Genomic DNA, 18869 nt, shown 5'->3' with positions numbered 1-18869 from the left:
CTCAACCTGACATACTCTTTTTCTGCTTCATCTTACTCTCGATCTCTTTTATCATCCAGGGAGCTCAGGCTTTAGTTACCCTACCTTTCTCTCTTGTGGGAATTTACGCCGGCTGTTCCAGAACATCTCCTCTTTAAAGGCAGCTCATTGTTCGATTACAGTTTTGCCTGTCAATCTTTTGATTCCAATTTACATGGGCCAGATCCGTTCTCAACCCACTGAAATTTGCCTTCCTTCAAATAAGTATTTTTTACTCTAGAAACCTCCCTGTCCTTTTCCATAGCTAATCTAAACCTTGTGATACTATGATCACTGTTCACTAAATGTTCCCCTACTGACACTTGCTCCACTTGACCCACTTCATTTCCCAGAACCAGATCCAGCAATGCCTCCTACCTAGTTGGGCCAGAAACATACTGATCAAGAATGTTCTCCTGAACACACTTCAGAAATTCTTTTTGTCCTTTCTGCCCTTCATACTATTACTATCCCAGTCTATATTAGGATAATTGAAGTCCCCATTATCACTACTCCATAGTTCTTGCACTGCTCTGTAATTTCCCTGAAAATTTGCTCCCCTATAGCTTTCCCATTAGTTGATGGTCTTTAGAATACACCTAATGGTATAATAGCACCTCTATTGTTTCTTAATTCTTAACCAAATGGATTCTGTCCTTGACCTCTCCAGGACATTCTCTCTTTCCAGAGTTTTTTAATTTTTGGAAGGTAGAAGATAGGAGGCCGGCTAGAAGAAGTCAAATCTAGAGGTAACAAAGGTATGTTTAAGGGTTTCAGCAGCAGATGAGGTGAGGCAGGGACGGTAATAGGTGATGTTACAGAGGTGGAGGTTGGCCATCTTCGTGATTGGAAGCTCATCGCGGTCAAATAGGACATCAAGGTTGTGAAAGATCTGAATCGGCCTCAGACAGCGACTGGGGAGAGGATTGGAGTTGGTGGCTAGGGAACCGAGTTTATGACCAGGACCGAAGTCAATGGTCTGGATTTACACCATTGTAAGTGCCCCACAAGTTCCAGGTTTTCGATCTGTCAAGGTTCTCCTTGACAGATCATAGGTATCCACTGTAAATTCACTTTCACTGGTGCAGAGTTGGGCTATTTGCCCAACTACTGCCCAGCGAATACCCACAAATCCGTTACGCCTGGTAAAAGCAGGCGTAAGGCCTTTTACCAGTGTAAGGGTTTAAATGAATGTTAAAATAAATGATTTAACATTCAATTACATTTAAAATTAGGTTACGTTAATTTTGTCCTGGTTAAAAATGTTTAAATTTATTTTTCAAAAAATTAAATTTTTATTTTAATTGTTTGATAAAATGGAATTTTAATTAATTTCGAACCTCTGATCATTTATTTTTATTTCAGTAATGTGAAATTGTATTTATGAGGTGATTTCTAATATCTTATGGGGATTCTGTATGTATTTGGAATCTCCATAGCATAATAGTAATCCCCCTTTGTCATTGGTTGGCCTTGCCCATATGATCCCAGGGATGCTTGCAAACCACATGTGCCCCTGGGATGTGTGACCGCAAGAATCCAAAGCTCAGGAGCCATTAGGTAAATGCAGAGTTTTCTTCTGGTTTGGAGGCATACAAGGGCGGCAAGCCTCTGACCGCAATTTCCAGGCCAACGACTTTGGACCTCCCGATGTTTAGTTGGAGGAAATTTCTGCTCATCTAGGACTAGATAACAGACAAGCAGTGTGACAAATCAGAGACAGTGGAAGGGTTAAGAAGGCTAGTGGTGAGGTAGAGCTGGGTGTCATCAGCATACATGTGGAACCTGATGTGTTTTTGGATGATGTTGCTGAGGGGCAGCATGTAGATGAGAAATAGGAGGAGGCTGAGGATAGACCCTTAGGGGTCTCCAGAGGAAACAATGCGGGAGCGAGAAGAGAAGTCGTTGCAGATGATTCTCCAGCTATGACTGATAGATAAGAATGGAACCAGGTGGGGGCAGTCCCACCCAGCTGGATAATGGAGGAGAGGCATTGAGGAGGACAGTTTAGTCAACCGTGTCAAAGGCTGCAGAAAGGTCAAGAAGGATGAGGAATTACTACAACAACAACTTGTATTTATATAGCGCCTTTAACATAGTAAAACATCCCAAGGCGCTTCACAGGAGTATTATAAGACAAACCCCCCCGCCCCCGCCACCCCCCAAAATTGACACCGAGCCACATCAGAAGCAATTATGGCAGATGACCATAAACTTGGTCAAAGAGGTAGGTTTTAAGGAACGTCTTAAAATAGGAAAGAGAAGTAGAGTGGCGAGAGGTTTAGGGAAGGAATTCCAGAGCTTAGGGCCCAAGCAATAGAAGGGTAGATTACCACGGTCAGTAACATAGGATGCCAAGAATTAATTTTTGAAAAGTTACCTGTGGCAGTGCTCTGTGTTTCACATTTTGATGTGAAGATCTTTAGTTAAATCTTGTTTTTTTAGTTCCACAGGAGATGATGAGTGTGTGATCCTATATGGTGACGAACAGGTATGTTTTCAACATTTGGTGCATCTTCACTAGCAACAGTTTCAAAGCCATTAATTGTTGTAGATCAGTTCAGTTGATCAAACACAATGGGGCTGAAAAGCCTCATTCCTGCTTTGTGTGCTGGAGGTCTCCACTCCTGACCCTGCTGGAGTATCTGGGATCAGGACAGAGTCACATCACTAATATAGGTTGGGCTGGCACCTGTGGCACTATGGATGCCAGAGAAGGGGCACAGGAAATATAGTATTAGATGGCTGCTTGGGGTGGATGTTGGTGGGCTCCTCCTGAGTAAGGAAATGAGGCTGATGATTCCTCCTTGACAGTAAGGCCTATCCAGGCGGCAGCATCCCTGAATTGCAGGGTTTTCCAGGCTGTAATTCAGGCCTGGAGATCCTGTAGAGCCCCACTTCTGATGCTGAGCTGACCTGTGTGCCAGGATAAATTTGGCATACAGGTCAATGGACAGTGGGGCCGAGGAGATTCTGTGTGGAAATTCCTTTCTCTTGACCACACCCCCTTTTCATCATGGGGTCATTTCTGAGGTGGATGGAAGCCCCAAGCCCCTGCGCAAATTGGAAAACAGTGGGATTTTGAGAGGAAGATCATTGTTCTCAGGTCAAGGCTATTTGGAATCAATGTTTTTAAGAAATGCGCTTAATTAGTTTCATTTTGTTCAATCAGGTAAGTAAAACAAATCCTTCTGCAGCATTTTTCAATTTTAACATTTGTGAAAGCATAATTTTTACCCTCCTCCAATTTTCTGCTCTTACCCCTCCTCACCTAAAGGTGGCAACTCATGCTGACGTTCAGTCAGGGCCCCAGTAGCATTCCAGTTCCTCCCCCAGTGGTGGTTCTTCAGCTAAGAACATAAGAATTAAGAGCAGGGGTAGGCCATAAGCCATACAGCCGCTCTAGCCATTCAGTAAGATCATGACTAATCTTCAACCTCAATTCCATTTTCCCACCTGATTTCCATATCCCTTGATTCCCCTAAAGTCCAAAAATCTATCTCAGCTGTCATCTAAGCCTTGACAGACTATTTGATTCTCAGGACTTTACCAGGCCATTTACGTCCTCAACCTAACATTCGTATAATAGTACGTCCTGCAGGGTTGATGTGGTAGTGATTAGGGCAGTAATCCTGTGTTTTTTTTCAACTTACTGGCCCAGGGATATTGAGACATAAGAACATAAGAAATAGGAGCAGGAGTAGGCCATACAGCCCCTCGAGCCTGCTCCGCCATTTAATACGAACATGGCTGATCTGATCATGGACTCAGGTCCACTTCTCTGACCGCTCCCTATAACCCCTTATTCCCTTATCGATTAAGAAACTGTCTATCTCTATCTTAAATTTATTCATTGTCCCAGCTTCCACAGCTCTCTGAGGCAGCGAATTCCACAGATTTACGACCCTCCGAGAGAAGAAATTCCTCCTCATCTCAGTTTTAAATGGGCAGCCCCTTAATCTAAGATTATGCCCCCTAGTTCTAGTCTCCCCTATCAGTGGAAACATCCTCTCTGCATCCACCTTGACAAGCCCCCTCATAATCTTATACATTTCGATAAGATCACCTCTCATTCTCCTGAATTCTAATGAGTAGAGGCCCAACCTACTCAACTTTTCCTCATAAGTCAACCCCCTCATCTCCAGAATTAACCTAGTGAACCTTCTCTGAACTGCCTCCAAAGCAAGTATATCCTTTCTAAATAATGGAAACCAAAACTGTATGCAGTATTCCAGGTGTGGCCTCATCAATACCCTGTATAACTGTAGCAAGACTTCCCTGCTTTTAAACTCCATCCCCTTTGCAATAAAGGCCAAGAATCCATTGGCCTTCCTGATCACTTGCTGTACCTGCATACTAACCTTTTGTGTTTCATGCACAAGTACCCCCAGGTCCCGCTGTACTGCAGCACTTTGCAATTTTTCTCCATTTAAATAATAACTTGCTCTTTGATTTTTTTTCTGCCAAGTGCATGACCTCACACTTTCCAACATTATACTCCATCTGCCAAATTTTTGCCCACTCACTTAGTCTGTCTATGTCCTTTTGCAGATTTTTTGTGTCCTCCTTTAACATTGCTTTTCCTCCCATCTTTGTATCATCAGCAACGTTAACATTGGCTACATTACACTCGGTCCTTTCTTCGAAGTCGTTAATATAGATTGTAAATAGTTGGAGTCCCAGCACTGATCCCTGTGGCACCCCACTAGTTACTGATTGCCAACCCGAGAATGAACCATTTATCCCAATTCTCTGTTTTCTGTTAGTTAGCCAATCCTCCATCCATGCTTATATATTACCCCCAACCCTGTGAACTTTTATCTTGTGCAGTAACCTTTTATGTGGCACCTTGTCAAATGCCTTCTGAAAATCCAAATACACCACATCCACTGATTCCCCTCCATCCACCCTGTTTGTTACATCCTCAAAGAATTCCAGCAAATTTGTCAAACATGACTTCTCCTTCATAAATCCATGCTGACTCTGCCTGACTGAATTATGCTTTGCTTCTTTAATAAGGTAAGGTCCAGTGGGTAGGAGCTATTAAAGGAACAGTGAATTTTTTGCATGATTTTAATTTTAATTTTACTTTTTGCTGTTTATTTGATGGCAGAGGAGGTAGTTGGAAACAACATAGTCAAATATTGTCTGTAAAATCATTAGAAAGCTAATTCTAATGCATTTACAAAACTTCAGTCAAACAAAACGGCCTAGAAATTTGTTGGTGCCATGCCCGTTTTACAGGCATAAAATGGGTGCCAAGGCACCCTATATGGCAGGTTGTGTGCATGCGAACATTCCATTCTGGAAGTGTGGTGCCCACCATATTGATAAAGGCTTCTGTACAGGCGTCCAGGGCCTGTGTCTGAAACAGGCATTAGCTCCTTTTGCATATGCAAATAGGGGGCACAGCACCTATTTCAGACCCTCTACAAAATTCATTAATGACTGACCATAGCATGTGCCATGCACAGCCCTTCAGCACTACAGCTGGACTGTTGTTGGGATCTGTAGCCTTTGCTGTTTCCAGTGCACTTTGTCGTTTCTTGATATAACGTGGAGTGAAGCGAATCAGCTGAAGATCTGTGATGGTGGGGACCTCAGGGGGAGACTGAGGAGGATCATTTTCTCAGCATTTCTGGCTGAAAATAGTTATGAACACTTTCACTACTGGATGTGGCAGGACTGTAGAGCTTTGATCTGATTCATTGGTCGTGAGATCATTTAGCTCTGACTATGGCACACCCCTTCTGCTGTTTAGCATGCATGCAGTCCTGTGTTGGAGCTTCACCAGGCTGGCACTTCATTTTTAGATATGCCTGGTGCTACTCCTGTCATAGTCTTCTACACTCTCCATTGGGCCAGGGTTAGCCATCTAACCTGATGGTGATGGAGAAATTAAGGATATGCCAGGCCATGAGGTTAAAGATTCTGCTGCTGCTAATGGCCCACAGCTCCTCATGGATACCCAATTTTGAGCTGCTAGATCTGTTCTTAATCTATCCCATTTAGCATGGTGATAGTGCCACACAACATGGTAGTCGGTGTCCTCAATGTAAAGACGAGACTTCATCTCCATGAGACTGTGCAGTGGTCACTCTTACCGATGCTGTCATGGACAGATGCATTTGCAACAGGTAGATTTGTGAGGACAAGGTCAAGTAGGTTATTCCCTTGTGTTGATTTCCTGGCAGCTATGTCCTTTAGGAATTTGGCAGTTTGGCCAGTAGTGGTACGACCACGCCACTCTTGCTGACAGACATTGAAGTCCCCCACCCAGAGTGCATTCTTTGTCCTACCCTCAGTGCTTCCTCCAAGTGGTGTTCAACATGGAGGAGTACTGATTCATCAGCTGAGGGAGGGTGCCAGGTGAAAATCAGCAGGATTCCTTGCCTGTATTTGACCTGAAGCCATGTGCCTTCATTGGGTCTGGAGACATGTTAAGGACTCCTTAAAATTGGTTAACCTAAAAAACAGCACAGTGGGTCCTGTAATTTCTGATTCTGATCAAGACTCTGTACAGTGCTTAAGAAAATTAATTCTTTCATTGACCATTGCAGTTTTTTTGGAAGCTGTTGTTAAATAGCTTCTTATGAAGCAGAGTGATTGGTGATTTAGTAAGTTAGTATGAAAAATTGGAAATAGAGACTAGCATATTACAGTTAATAAAAACAATGCTCTATTTTTCACAGGGATGTGTCAATATCTTCCTCGTGTCAATGATGGGGGAAAGCCTGAGGTAGGGGAAATAATTCAGTATTCAGAAAGTCTAACTGGATTATTGCTTTTATTCTGATCTTTTCTGTTCATATTGTGCATTGCAGTTTTTTGGGGCATTTATGATTAATATACGACAACCAATTTCTGCCACTTCAGAAATATAGGCCTAGGAATTGGGCGTGCAGGGTACGATCTCTGCATCTGAATGGTGAGGCCCGAGCTGTCCCTGATATTGAACTTCGGGCCTCACTTTCATGGAACTGGTGAGCTGCGCAGAACTGCTGGAAAACCATTAAAGATTCAGTCTACAAGGAACACACATCTACATATCAGCAAAATGTTTCATTCCCCCTGAAATTACAGGGAGTTCTCCCACTATCCCGCTGTAATGTTAGCAGGAGATCAGTGGAATCTACCGAGAAATGTTGTAAGCAGCCATTTATGCCATTTATGCCATTTCTCTGGGCTTTGCCGGTCTCTCATTGAAGTACCCCTACAAAATTTTCAACTGATTGTGTTTTATATGATATAATGCTCCAACCCTTATAAATTAGCTCTTCCTCTGATTTACCATGGGCAGTGCCGTGGGTGATTTGCCAATATTGTAAAAACTGTTATGTCTGTTCACTCTTTTGTTCATCACTCTTCAGGCCTAACACTTCTTGTGTTGCATTCCGTGTCATACTATGGGTAGCGCACTTGGCATTGACTAATTTTATGCAAATTTCTCACAACTGATTGATTATGTTTAATATATGTAAATCACAATTCAGTAACTAAGAGAATTGACAAAAATATATCAACCCAAAAAAACTGAAACTGAACCTATCAAATCAAATAATGTTTTTACAAAGTCCTCTGGCCACAATAAATCAGAACTATGTACTCTGGAGAAAATCCACCAATTAAAAAAAAATCAAACTGAACCAATCAAATTGCTCTAAGATCATTTTGATTTTGAACAATGAATGCAGAACTGAAAATACATTCATCTTAACTCATGCCTATATTTCTGAAAAGGATATATTATTTTTGCTGTTTCAGCAAATCATAAACTTAATGTTAATTCCCAAAATCTGCTTTAATCTGCAGGAACTGGACAAAGGGTCCAGCAGTGGATGGAATTCCAAGTATTACCATTGAGAAACTCACAGGTAGTGGGCAAATCTCCTATATACGTTGGAAGGTTCATAATGATTGGGTGACGGAGGTAAAGTATTACAGGGTGATTTGTCGGGCCTCTATGGCTCTTTTCTGTCAAGAAATCTTATCAATTAATTTGAAAAATGAATCTAGTTGCTTGATTTTTTTTTTACAGATTAAATATATTCGCTCTATCAATGCAGTTATATCAAGTTGCAATGAGGAAGCTACCGCATTAGTTATAGGTAAGATAAATAGATTAATTTTGACTTGCAATTATTGTTACTTTATATCTTGGTAGCATATCAGAGGCATTCATCACTGCAGAAGTTCCTCAGGGAAGTGTCCTCAGCCCAGTCATTTTCAGCTGCTTGATCAACGTGCTCCTTCCATCATAGGGTTAGGAGTTGAGCTGTTTGTTAACTCTTCTACTGTGTTCAGCTCCATTTGCAGCATCTTGAATAATGGAGCAGCCTATGCCAGCCCACAGCAGGAATTGGATAACGTCCAGGCTTAGGCTAACAAGTGGTAGGTAACATTTGCACTGCTTAAGTGCCAAGTATTGACCATCACAAATAAGAGAAAGCCAAGCCATCTCCCCTCAAACAGAGCAGTTTGCTTGAAAAGTACCCCTGCCACTGGAGTTAATATTCACCCACTGAACCACTGGTGTCTCGTGGTTGCAGTATATACAATCATCAGGACGCTCTGCAACAACTCACCAAAGCTACTCTGACAACACTTCCCTTCCTTGCACCCTCTATAGAAACATAGAAACATAGAAAATAGGTGCAGGAGTAGGCCATTCGGCCCTTGGAGTCTGCACCACCATTCAATAAGATCATGGCTGATCATTCCCCTCAATACCGCTTTCCTGCTTTCTCTCCATACCCTTTGATCACTTTAGCCGTAAGGGCCATATCTAACTCCCTCTTGAATATATCCAATGAACTGGCATCAACAACTCTCTGCGGTATAGAATTCCACAGGTTAACAACTCTCTGAGTGAAGAAGTTTCTCCTCATCGCAGTCTTAAATGGCTTACCCCTTATCCTTAGACTGTGTCCCCTGGTTCTGGACTTCCCCAACATCGGGAACATTTTTCCTGCATCCAACCTGTCTAGTCCCGTCAGAATTTTATATGTTTCTATGAGATCCTCTGTCATCCTTCTAAACTCCAGTGACTACAGGCCCAGTCAATCCAGTCTCTCCTCATATGTCAGTCCTGCCATCCTGGGAATCAGTCTGGTGCACCTTCGCTGCACTCCCTCAGAAGCAAGAACATCCTTCCTCAGATTAGGAGACCAAAACTGAACACAATATTCCAGGTGAGGCCTCACCAAGGCCCTGTACAGCTGCAGCAAGACCTGCCTGCTCCGATACTCAAATCCCCTAGCTATGAAGGCCAACATGCCATTTGCCTTCTTCACCGCCTGCTGTACCTGCATGCCAACTTTCAATGACAGATGTACCATGACACCCAGGTCTCGTTGCACCTCCCCTTTTCCTAATCTTCCGCCATTCAGATAATACTCTGCCTTCTTGTTTTTGCCACCAAAATGGATAACCTCACATTTATCCACATTATACTGCATGTGCCATGCATTTGCCCACTCACCTAATCTGTCCAAGTCACCCTGCAGCCTCTTAGCATCCTCCTTACAGCTCACACCGCCACCCAGCTTAGTGTCATCTGCAAACTTGGAGATATTACACTCAATTCCTTCTTATATATCATTGATGTATATTGTAAATAGCTGGGGTCCCAGCACGGAGCCCTGCGGCACCCCACTAGTCACTGCCTGCCTTTCTGAAAAGGACCCGTTTATCCCGACTCTCTGCTTCATGTCTGCCAACCAGTTCTCTATCCACATCAGTGCATTACCTCCAATACTATGTGCTTTAATTTTGCATACCAATCACTTGTGTGGGACCTTGTCAAAAGCTTTTGAAAGTCCAAATACACATCCACTGGTTCTCCCTTGTCCACTCTACTAGTTACATCCTCAAAAAATTCTAGAAGATTTGTCAAGCATGATTTCCCTTTCATAAATCCATGCTGACTTGGACCGATTCCAAATGCACTGCTATTTCATCTTTAAGAATTGATTCCAACATTTTCCCCCCTACTGATGTCAGGCTAACTGGTTTATAATTATCCGTTTTCTCTCTCCCTCCTTTTTTAAAAAGTGGTGTTGCATTAGCTACCCTCCAGTCCATAGGAATTGATCCAGAGTTGATAGACTGTTGGAAAATGATCACCAATGCAGCCACTATTTCTAGGGCCACTTCCTTAAGTACTCTGGGATGCAGACTATCAGGCCCCAGGGATTTATCGGCCTTCAATCCCATCAATTTCCCTGACACAATTTCCCGCCTAATAAGGATTTCCTTCAGTTCCTCCTTCTCACTAGACCCTCGGTCCCCTAGTATTTCCGGAAGGTTATTTGTGTCTTCTTTCGTGAAGACAGAACCAAAGTATTTGTTCAACTGGTCTGCCATTTCTTTGTTCCCCATTATAAATTCACCTGAATCTGACTGCAAGGGACCTACATTTGTCTTCACTAATCTTTTTCTCTTCATATATCTATAGAAGCTTTTGTAGTCAGTTTTTATGTTCCCAGCAAGCTTCCTCTCATACTCTATCTTCCCCCTCCTAACTAAACCCTTTGTCTTCCTCTGTTGAATTCTAAATTTCTCCCAGTCCTCAGGTTTGCTGCTTTTTCTGGCCAATTTATTGCCTCTTCCTTGGATTTAACACTATCCTTAATTTCCCTTGTTAGCCACGGTTGAGCCACTTGCCCCGTTTTATTTTTACTCCAGACAGGGATGTACAATTGTTGAAGTTCATCCATGTGATCTTTAAATGTTTGCCATTGCCTATCCACCATCAACCCTTCAAGTATCATTCGCTAGTCTATTCTAGCCAATTCACGTCTCATACCATCGAAGTTACCTTTCCTTAAGTTCAGGACCCTAGTCTTTGAATTAACTGTGTCACTTTCCATCTTAATAAAGAATTCTACCATATTATGGTCGCTCTTCCCCAAGGGGCCTTGCACAACAAGATTGCTAATTAGTCCTTTCTCATTATACATCACCCAGTCTAGGATGGCCAGCCCTCTAGTTGGTTCCTCGACATATTGGTCTAGAAAACCATCCCTAATACACTCCAGGAAATCCTCCTCCACCGTATTGCTACCAGTTTGGTTAGCCCAATCAATATGTAGATTAAAGTCACCCATGATAACTGCTGTACCTTTATTGCATGCATCCCTAATTTCTTGTTTGATGCTGTCCCCAACCTCACTACTACTGTTTAGTGGTCCGTACACAACTCCCACTAGCGTTTTCTGCCCTTTGGTATTCCGCAGCTCCACCCATACAGATTCCATATCATCCAAGATAACGTCCTTCCTTACTATTGTGTTAATTTCCTCTTTAACCAGCAACGCTACCCCACCTCCTTTTCCTTTCTGTCTATCCTTCCTCAATGTTGAATACCCCTGGATGTTGAGTTCCCAGCCTTGGTCACCCTGGAGCCATGTCTCCATGATGCAAATTATATCATATTCGTTAATTGTGCCTGCGCAATTAATTGATCCACCTTATTCCGAATACTCCTCGCATTGAGGCACAGAGCCTTCAGGCTTGTCTTTTTAACACACTTTTCCCCTTTAGAATTTTGCTGTAATGTGGCCCTTTTTGATTTTTGCCTTGGTTTTCTCTGCCCTCCACTTTTACTTTTCTTTTTTCTATCTTTTGCTTCTGCCCCCATTCTACTTCCCTATGTTGCCCTGCATAGGTTCCCATCCCCCTGCCATATTAGTTTAACCCCTCCCCAACAGCACTAGCAAACACTCCTCCTAGGACATTGGTTCCAATCCTGTCCAGTTGCAGACCGTCCGGTTTGTACTGGTCCCACCTCCCCCAAAACCAGTTCCAATGTCCCAGGAATTTGAATCCCTCCCTTCTGCACCACTCCTCAAGCCACGTATTCATCTTAGCTATCCTATCATTCCTACTCTGACTAGCACGTGGCACTGGTAGCAATCCTGAGATTACTACCTTTGAGGTAGTATCACCAAGAAGGATGAGCAACAATGTCACCTCTATGTCCCTTCCAAATTCTTTATTTATTGCTGGGTCAATCTCTTGCAATTCTCTTTCTAACACCATTGTGGGAGCACCATCACCAGAAGAACTGCAACAGTTCAAGGAGAAAATCCACCACAACCTTCTCAGGATTGGGGAATAAACGCATTCCTGAAACATCACCCACATTCCAAGAATTTAACAAATGAAACTTAACGTATTGTACCACAGTTCCAAAAATGAAAATGCATGAGCTGTTTAAATGCTTTCTTGACATTGTACTTAAAAAAAACATTTTAGGTTATGTCAGAAGCACAAAGAGCTTTCAGCAGAAGATGAAAGAAATTCGAGATGCAGTTCATAATAAGAATAGACAACCTCAGCCAGCAGCGACTGTTCTGCAGAGGAGATTGAGTTGTGACGAGACAGTATTTTTAATCTCAAAAGGAGCAAAAACCTTTGACTTCTGCAAAGAAAAAAACCTGATTGTCACAGGCGGGTTAGACAGAATTGTTCGACTGTGGAACCTTAATCTACCAAGGTAAGGAAACATATGAGTAATGTAATTTGTGGAAGTGCTATGTTTGTGACTGTTGGGATACATGTTCCTATATGTATCAGTGTCAATTTTTACACTTTACATCCAATTCCAACCTGAGGACAGGTACTTGCTGCAATATGCTTCAATAGACCTCGTCCTCATAAATCTACCTGCCGCAGATGAAATTGAATTGTGATGAGACAGTATTTTTAATCTTAAAAGGAGCAAAAACCTGGAGACAAAGTCCCATCTTCATACTGAGGACCCCCTCCATCGTGTGATGTAGCACTACCAACGTGCTAAATGGGATAGATTCAGAACAGATTTAGCAGCTCAAATCTGGGCATTCATGAGGCGCTGTGGGCCATCAGTAGCAGCAGAATTGTATTCCATCACAATCTGTAACCTCATGGACCAGCATATCCCTCACTTGACCTTTAACATCAGGCCAGGCAACTAAACCGGTTCAATGAGGAGTGCAGAAGAGCATGCCAGAAGCGCACCAGGTATACCTAAAATGAGGTGTCATATGGGGAAGCTGTAACACAGGATTACATGCATGCTGAACAGCAAAAGCAGCATGCTATAGACAGAGCTAAGCGATCCCACAACTAACCGATCAGATCAAAGCTCTGCAGTCCTGCCACATCCAGTAGTGAATGGTGGTGGACAATTAAACAAGTGACAGGAGGAGGAGCTCTATGAACATCTTCATCCTCAATGATGGTGGAACCCAGCCCGTGAGTGCAAAAGATAAGGCTGAAGCATTTGCAACCATCGTCAGCCAGAACTGCCATGTTGCTGATCCATATCGGCCTCGTCCTGAGGTCCCCACCATCGCAGAAGCCAGTCTTCAGCCAATTCGATTTACTCCATTTGATATCATGAAACGGTTGAGCGCACTGGATACAGCAAAGGGTATGAGCTTCGATAATATCCTGGCTGCCGTGCTGAAGACCTGGGCTCCAGAACTAGCCGTGCCTCTAACCAAGCTATTCCAGTACAGCTACAACACTGGCATCTACCCGACAGTGTGAAAAACTGCCCGGGTATGTCCTGTCCACAAAAAACAGAACAAATCCAATCGGCCAATTACTGCCCCATCAGTGCTATCAAGTGGCATTTATTCACCAATAACCTGTTCACCAATGCTCATTTTGGGTTCTGCCACGACCACTCAGCTCCAGACCTCATTACAGCCTTGGCACAAACATGGACAAAAGAGCTGAATTCCAGAGGTGAGTTGAGTGTGACTACCCTTGACATCAAGGCAGCATTTGACTGAGTGTGACATCAACATAGAAACATAGAAAATAGGTGCAGGAGTAGGCCATCCGGCCCTTCGAACCTGCACCACCATTCAATAAGATCATGGCTGATCATTCCTTCAGTACCCTGTTCCTGCTTTCTCTCCATACCCTTTAGCCGCAAGGGCAATATCTAACTCCCTCTTGAATATACCCAATGAACTGGCATCAACAACATTCTGTGGTAGGGAATTCCATAGGTTAACAACTCTCTGAGTGAAGAAGTTCCTCCTCATCTCAGTCCTAAATTGCTTACCCCTTATCCTAAGACTATGTCCCCTGGTTCTGGACTTCCCCAACATCGGGAACATTCTTCCTGCATCTAACCTGTCCAGTCCCGTCAGAATTTTATATGTTTCTATGAGATTCCCTCCCATCCCTCTAAACTCCAGTGAATACAGGCCCAGTCGATCCAGTCACTCCTCATATGTCAGTCCTGCCATCCCAGGAATCAGTCTGGTGAACCTCCGCTGCACTCCCTCAATAGCAAGAACGTCCTTCCTCAGATTAGGAGACCAAAACTGAACACAATATTCCAGGTGGGGCCTCACCAAGGCCCTGTATAACTGCAGTAAGACTTCCCTGGTAAAACTGAAGTCAATGAGAATCAGGGGGAAAACTCTCAACTGGCTGGAGTCATGACTAGCACAAAAGATGATGATTGTTTGTGGTTGTTGGAGGTCAATCATCACAGCCGCAGGACATCACTGCAAGAGTTCCTCAGGGCACAACTGAGGCTCAACCATTTTCAGCTGCTTCATCAATGACCTTTCCGCCATCATAAGATCAGAAATGGTGATGTTCACTGATAACTGCAGTGTTCAGTGCCATTTGCAACTCCTCAGATAATGAAGCAGTCCATGCCCGCATGCAACAAGACCCGGACGACATTCAGGCTTGTGTTGATAAGTGGCAAGTAACATTCGCGCCACACAAGTGCCAGGCAGTGACTATCTCCAACAAGTGAGAGTCTAACCACTGCCCCTTGACATTCAATGGCATTACCATCTCCGAATCCCCCACATCAACATCCTGGGGGTAACCATTGACCAGAAACTTAATTGCGCCAGCCACATAAATACTGTGACTACAAGAATAGGTCAGAGGCTGGGTACTCTGCGGCAACTGTCTCACCTCCTGACTCCCCAAATCCTTTCCACCATCTACAAGGCACAAGTCAGAACTGAGATGGAATACTCACCACTTGCCTGAATGAATCATCATCATCATAGGCAATCCCTCGGAATTGAGGAAGACTTGCTTCCACCCTAAAAATAATTCCTTAGGTGGCTGAACAGTCCAATACGAGAACCACAGTCCCTGTCACAAATGGGACAGATAGTCGTTGAGGGAAAGGGTGGGTGGGACTGGTTTGCCGCTTGCTCTTTCCGCTGCTTGAGCTTGATTTCTGCATACTCTTGGCGATGAGACTCGAGGTGCTCAGCGCCCTCCCAGATGCACTTCCTCCACTTAGGGCGGTCTTTGGCCAGGGACTCCCAGGTGTCAGTGGGGATGTTGCACTTTATCAGGGAGGCTTTGAGGGTGTCCTTGTAACGTTTCCTCTGACCATCTTTGGCTCGTTTGCCGTGAGGGCATTCCAAGTAGAGCGCTTGCTTTGGGAGTCTCGTGTCTGGCATGCGAACAGTGTGGCCTGCCCAGCAGAGCTGATCAAGTGTGGTCAGTGATTCAATGCTGGGGATGTTGGCCTGGTCGAGGACGCTAACATTGATGCATCTGTCCTCCCAGGGGATTTGCAGGATCTTGTAGAAACATTATTGGTGGTATTTCTCCAGCGACTTGAGCTGTCTACTGTACATGGTCCATCTCTCTGAGCTGTACACACTGTAGCCATAGTGCGCCGGTGGTGGAAGGAGTGAATGTTTAAGGTGGTGGATCGGGTGCCAATCAAGCAGGCTGCTTTGTGCTGGATGGTGTTGAACTTCTTGAGTGTTGTTGGAGCTGCAGTTGGGCTGTAGTAATACCTGTACCCCACATCTCAAGAACAAATTTTTAAAAAGATAGAGTTAGTGAAGTAGATGGTAAAACCTACGTTCCTTTTTCTTCTTCTGCATATTTGATCATCTAAAATAGATGGCCCTGAAATCCCGCAGGGGTGCTTCTGGTCTCTGCTATGTCTCTTGGGTTTTGCCAGTATTCCACTGGAGTTATGGTGGAAGATTGGGAGAATCCCCATGGAATTTCAGGATCATTATGTATTACTAGACGAAGTGACGCTAGGAAGATGGATGAATATTCCGATGTTCTGCTTAATCGTTGGGGATCGTGGAGTATTTACGAACATTTCCTTGAGAGATTAAATGGATTGGCTTCGAGGTCATCATAGGGGAGATTGTACATGACCTCTGGAAAGAACTGACTTGATATACGGTATGGCCTTTTTGAATTCCATGCTTTTTTCTGTTGTTCTATGCTTATTTTAAACTTTTCATGTCTGAGTTAGATGTGAAAATCTAAGGGGAAAATTAAAAATTTCACCTAAAATATATCTTTAAAAGTTCAATTTGATTCTCTGGACTGCCGTAACTCTTTGTAAAATGCGTGTTGTTTATTCAATCTGGTGCACTTGTAGTCTTGCTGCTGATCAGTTGTGCAGAGATGTTATCAATTAAGTAGGCTTGAGGATTATTTCTTGTCTCAAGAACATAGAGCACCAATCTGTTAACAGGCTGCTAATTGAGTCTGGAGGTGGCAAAAAAAAACTCTTTTTGGAGATCATCTGCAAAACAAAAAACATTAAACGGTGCCACCCAACCTGGGTGACACACCAGACATTTACAAGGCCCTTTTTTTTCCCCCCCTTTTTTTTGGGTTTTTTTTTGTGTTTTTCTTTTTGGTTTTTTTTTTGGGCACTAAAAAAAGTATGGATAAGGTTTTCAGCTGCAGTGTGATGAGGTAGGGGTGGAGACAGGCAATATTGCAGAGGTGGAAATAAGCTATCTTCAGTTTGAAGCTCCACTCTGGGTCAAGGAGTACACTAATCAGGCCATCTGATGCAGCCTGAGTGAGCAGTTGGGAAGGGGAATGAAATCAATGGTAATGGTATGAAGTTTTGGGTGGGGATCAAATATGATGGCTTCAGTTTTCCCAATAATTAATTGGAGGAAATTCTGGCTCATCCACGACTTGATCTTAGACAGACAGTTTGGCAGCATAGAGGTAATTGTGACAGTGAGGCAAATGATAGAAAAGTAGAGCTGGGTATTATTAGCGCACATGTAGAAAGCAACACTTTGCCTACTGATGACATTACAAAGGGGCAACATGTAAATGAAGCAAATGAAGCAAATGAAGGGACCAAGGATGGAACTTTGGTGTAAATCAGAGATGTGGCAGTTGGAGGTGGTCAATGCTGGAGGTGCACTGGATGTGTTGGAACAGGTCGCAGTAGAAGGCACAGTCCAGTTACTGGGAGCTGGATGTCTCTGCAAGCCAATGACCTAAAGGGTAGGAAAAGCAATAGGAAGTTTATCAGATTGTGTGCTGGTAGGTTGTACAGTTGGTTAAACTTTAGCAATAGATCTATACACATTTGAGGCCCATATGCCTTGATTCTTGGCAACTTATGTTTAAGCTCTCTAGACTTGGATAGTGTGGTGTATCCCTACTCCATACTAGGCAAACAGAAACGTCACATGTGTGGACTTCTTAGTAGCTTGGTTTTGTTCTTAAACATGGTGATGGGTTTCCCTGTGTGTCTATGTGTTACAAATAAAAATCTGCTTTTCTTCTGCTGTTTCTTTCTTTGCTTCTCTCAGTCAACCATTCTTTTTTTCATGGGGGATATTTAGTGAGGCTGTGTTTCTGGCATCTTGTTAATAGGAGCATGTGTCAGGGAATTGTGGCTATAAAGTTATAGGCCTAACTTTAACTCATGCTCCGCTCTGAGAACGATTCTCCATATTTGTCTCGGATCTACCACTTCCATCTGATTCCAGCGCACCGTCTATTGATTCCATAAATGCTTGAACATAAGAAATAGGAACAGGAGTAGGCCATTTAGCCCCTCGAACCTGCTCCGCCATTCAATAAGATCATGGCTGATCTGATCTTGGCCTCAACTCCACTTCCCTGCCCGATTCCCATAACCTTTGACTTTTGCTTGCTTCTACTATCGCAGCCTGAGTCAGGGAATACCAGTGGGAGGCAAACCCAGCAGTGTGAAAATTACTTTAACATCAGACATTTATGGAGGTAGATTGGATGAGAGGACAGTTGTAATGACACTGACTGACTAATTAAATTATAAGGAAGACTTCTCCCTCTGACAGCTGTTGCAGGTTCTACATGAAGTGAGTTTGACGGTCTCATTTCTGAGTGATTTGATATGTTCTTTTTATACAGCCGAGTAACTGGTATGCTGCTTGGACACAACTCACCTATCATCTTCCTCAATATTGCTGCAGGAGACAGTAGAATATTTTCTATCTCCATAGACAAGATAATTAAGGTTTGAGAAGTGACATTCTTCATCTTTTTTAAAATAAATATATAATTTCATTCAACCTTTCCTTGAAAGCATCCTGTGAAATATAGAAAGTATACAAGGAATATATTTGCCCCAGGGAGGGAGAAGAGCTAGAACCTTTCTGTATAATTTTCGTTATCATGCCATATGCCATATGCATGATGACATTTTCATGATGGAATGAAAAGCTTTAATATGAGTTGTTGAGTTGTGTATTTGGCAAACAAAAAGCTTGTCAAACAATTTTTTTGTGAAGCTGGTTTGTTTTGAGAACTGCCCCATATTTCTGTGAAAGTTATGATAGCTCCTTTGCAGCACTAAATATAAGACTGGGGTCTCGATTTCTACCTCGGGCAGGAACACAACAAATCGAGCCGTGTGCCCATCAGGTGCGATCGGTTTTAATGGCCGGACCTCATTTGTAGGTCACTTGCCAGGAAGTCAGCAGGAAGCAGCTGCCCAGCCGTTAAAATCATGTGGTCAGAGACACTAAGGTAAGTGGATAGGCGAGGGAGAGTGGGATTCCTGGTCGGGGTAGGGGGTGGGGAGAATCCCGAAG

At 43.3% G+C, this 18869-nt stretch overlaps 1 protein-coding gene across 2 annotated transcripts in view; it reads left to right on the top strand.

Annotated features, from left to right (window-relative positions):
- LOC139234667 (cilia- and flagella-associated protein 337-like) overlaps positions 1-18869 on the top strand; it is a 120546-nt gene that overhangs the window by 12219 nt on the left and 89458 nt on the right. The window contains exons 4-9 of one of the 2 annotated variants that reach the window (XM_070865348.1): positions 2464-2509; positions 6711-6757; positions 7831-7948; positions 8057-8126; positions 12277-12517; positions 18187-18292. In XM_070865348.1, the coding sequence (XP_070721449.1) occupies positions 2464-2509; positions 6711-6757; positions 7831-7948; positions 8057-8126; positions 12277-12517; positions 18187-18292 (628 nt within the window). Of the gene's footprint in view, positions 1-2463; positions 2510-6706; positions 6758-7830; positions 7949-8056; positions 8127-12276; positions 12518-18186; positions 18293-18869 lie in introns of those variants that run through there. The other variant, XM_070865356.1, reaches the window with a different exon arrangement.

The sequence above is a fragment of the Pristiophorus japonicus genome, chromosome 2, assembly GCF_044704955.1.
Source record: "Pristiophorus japonicus isolate sPriJap1 chromosome 2, sPriJap1.hap1, whole genome shotgun sequence".
Taxonomy (NCBI): Eukaryota; Metazoa; Chordata; class Chondrichthyes; family Pristiophoridae; genus Pristiophorus; species Pristiophorus japonicus.
The sequence above is the reverse complement of the archived record's forward strand: the minus strand, read 5'-3'. Positions and strand labels throughout refer to the sequence as shown.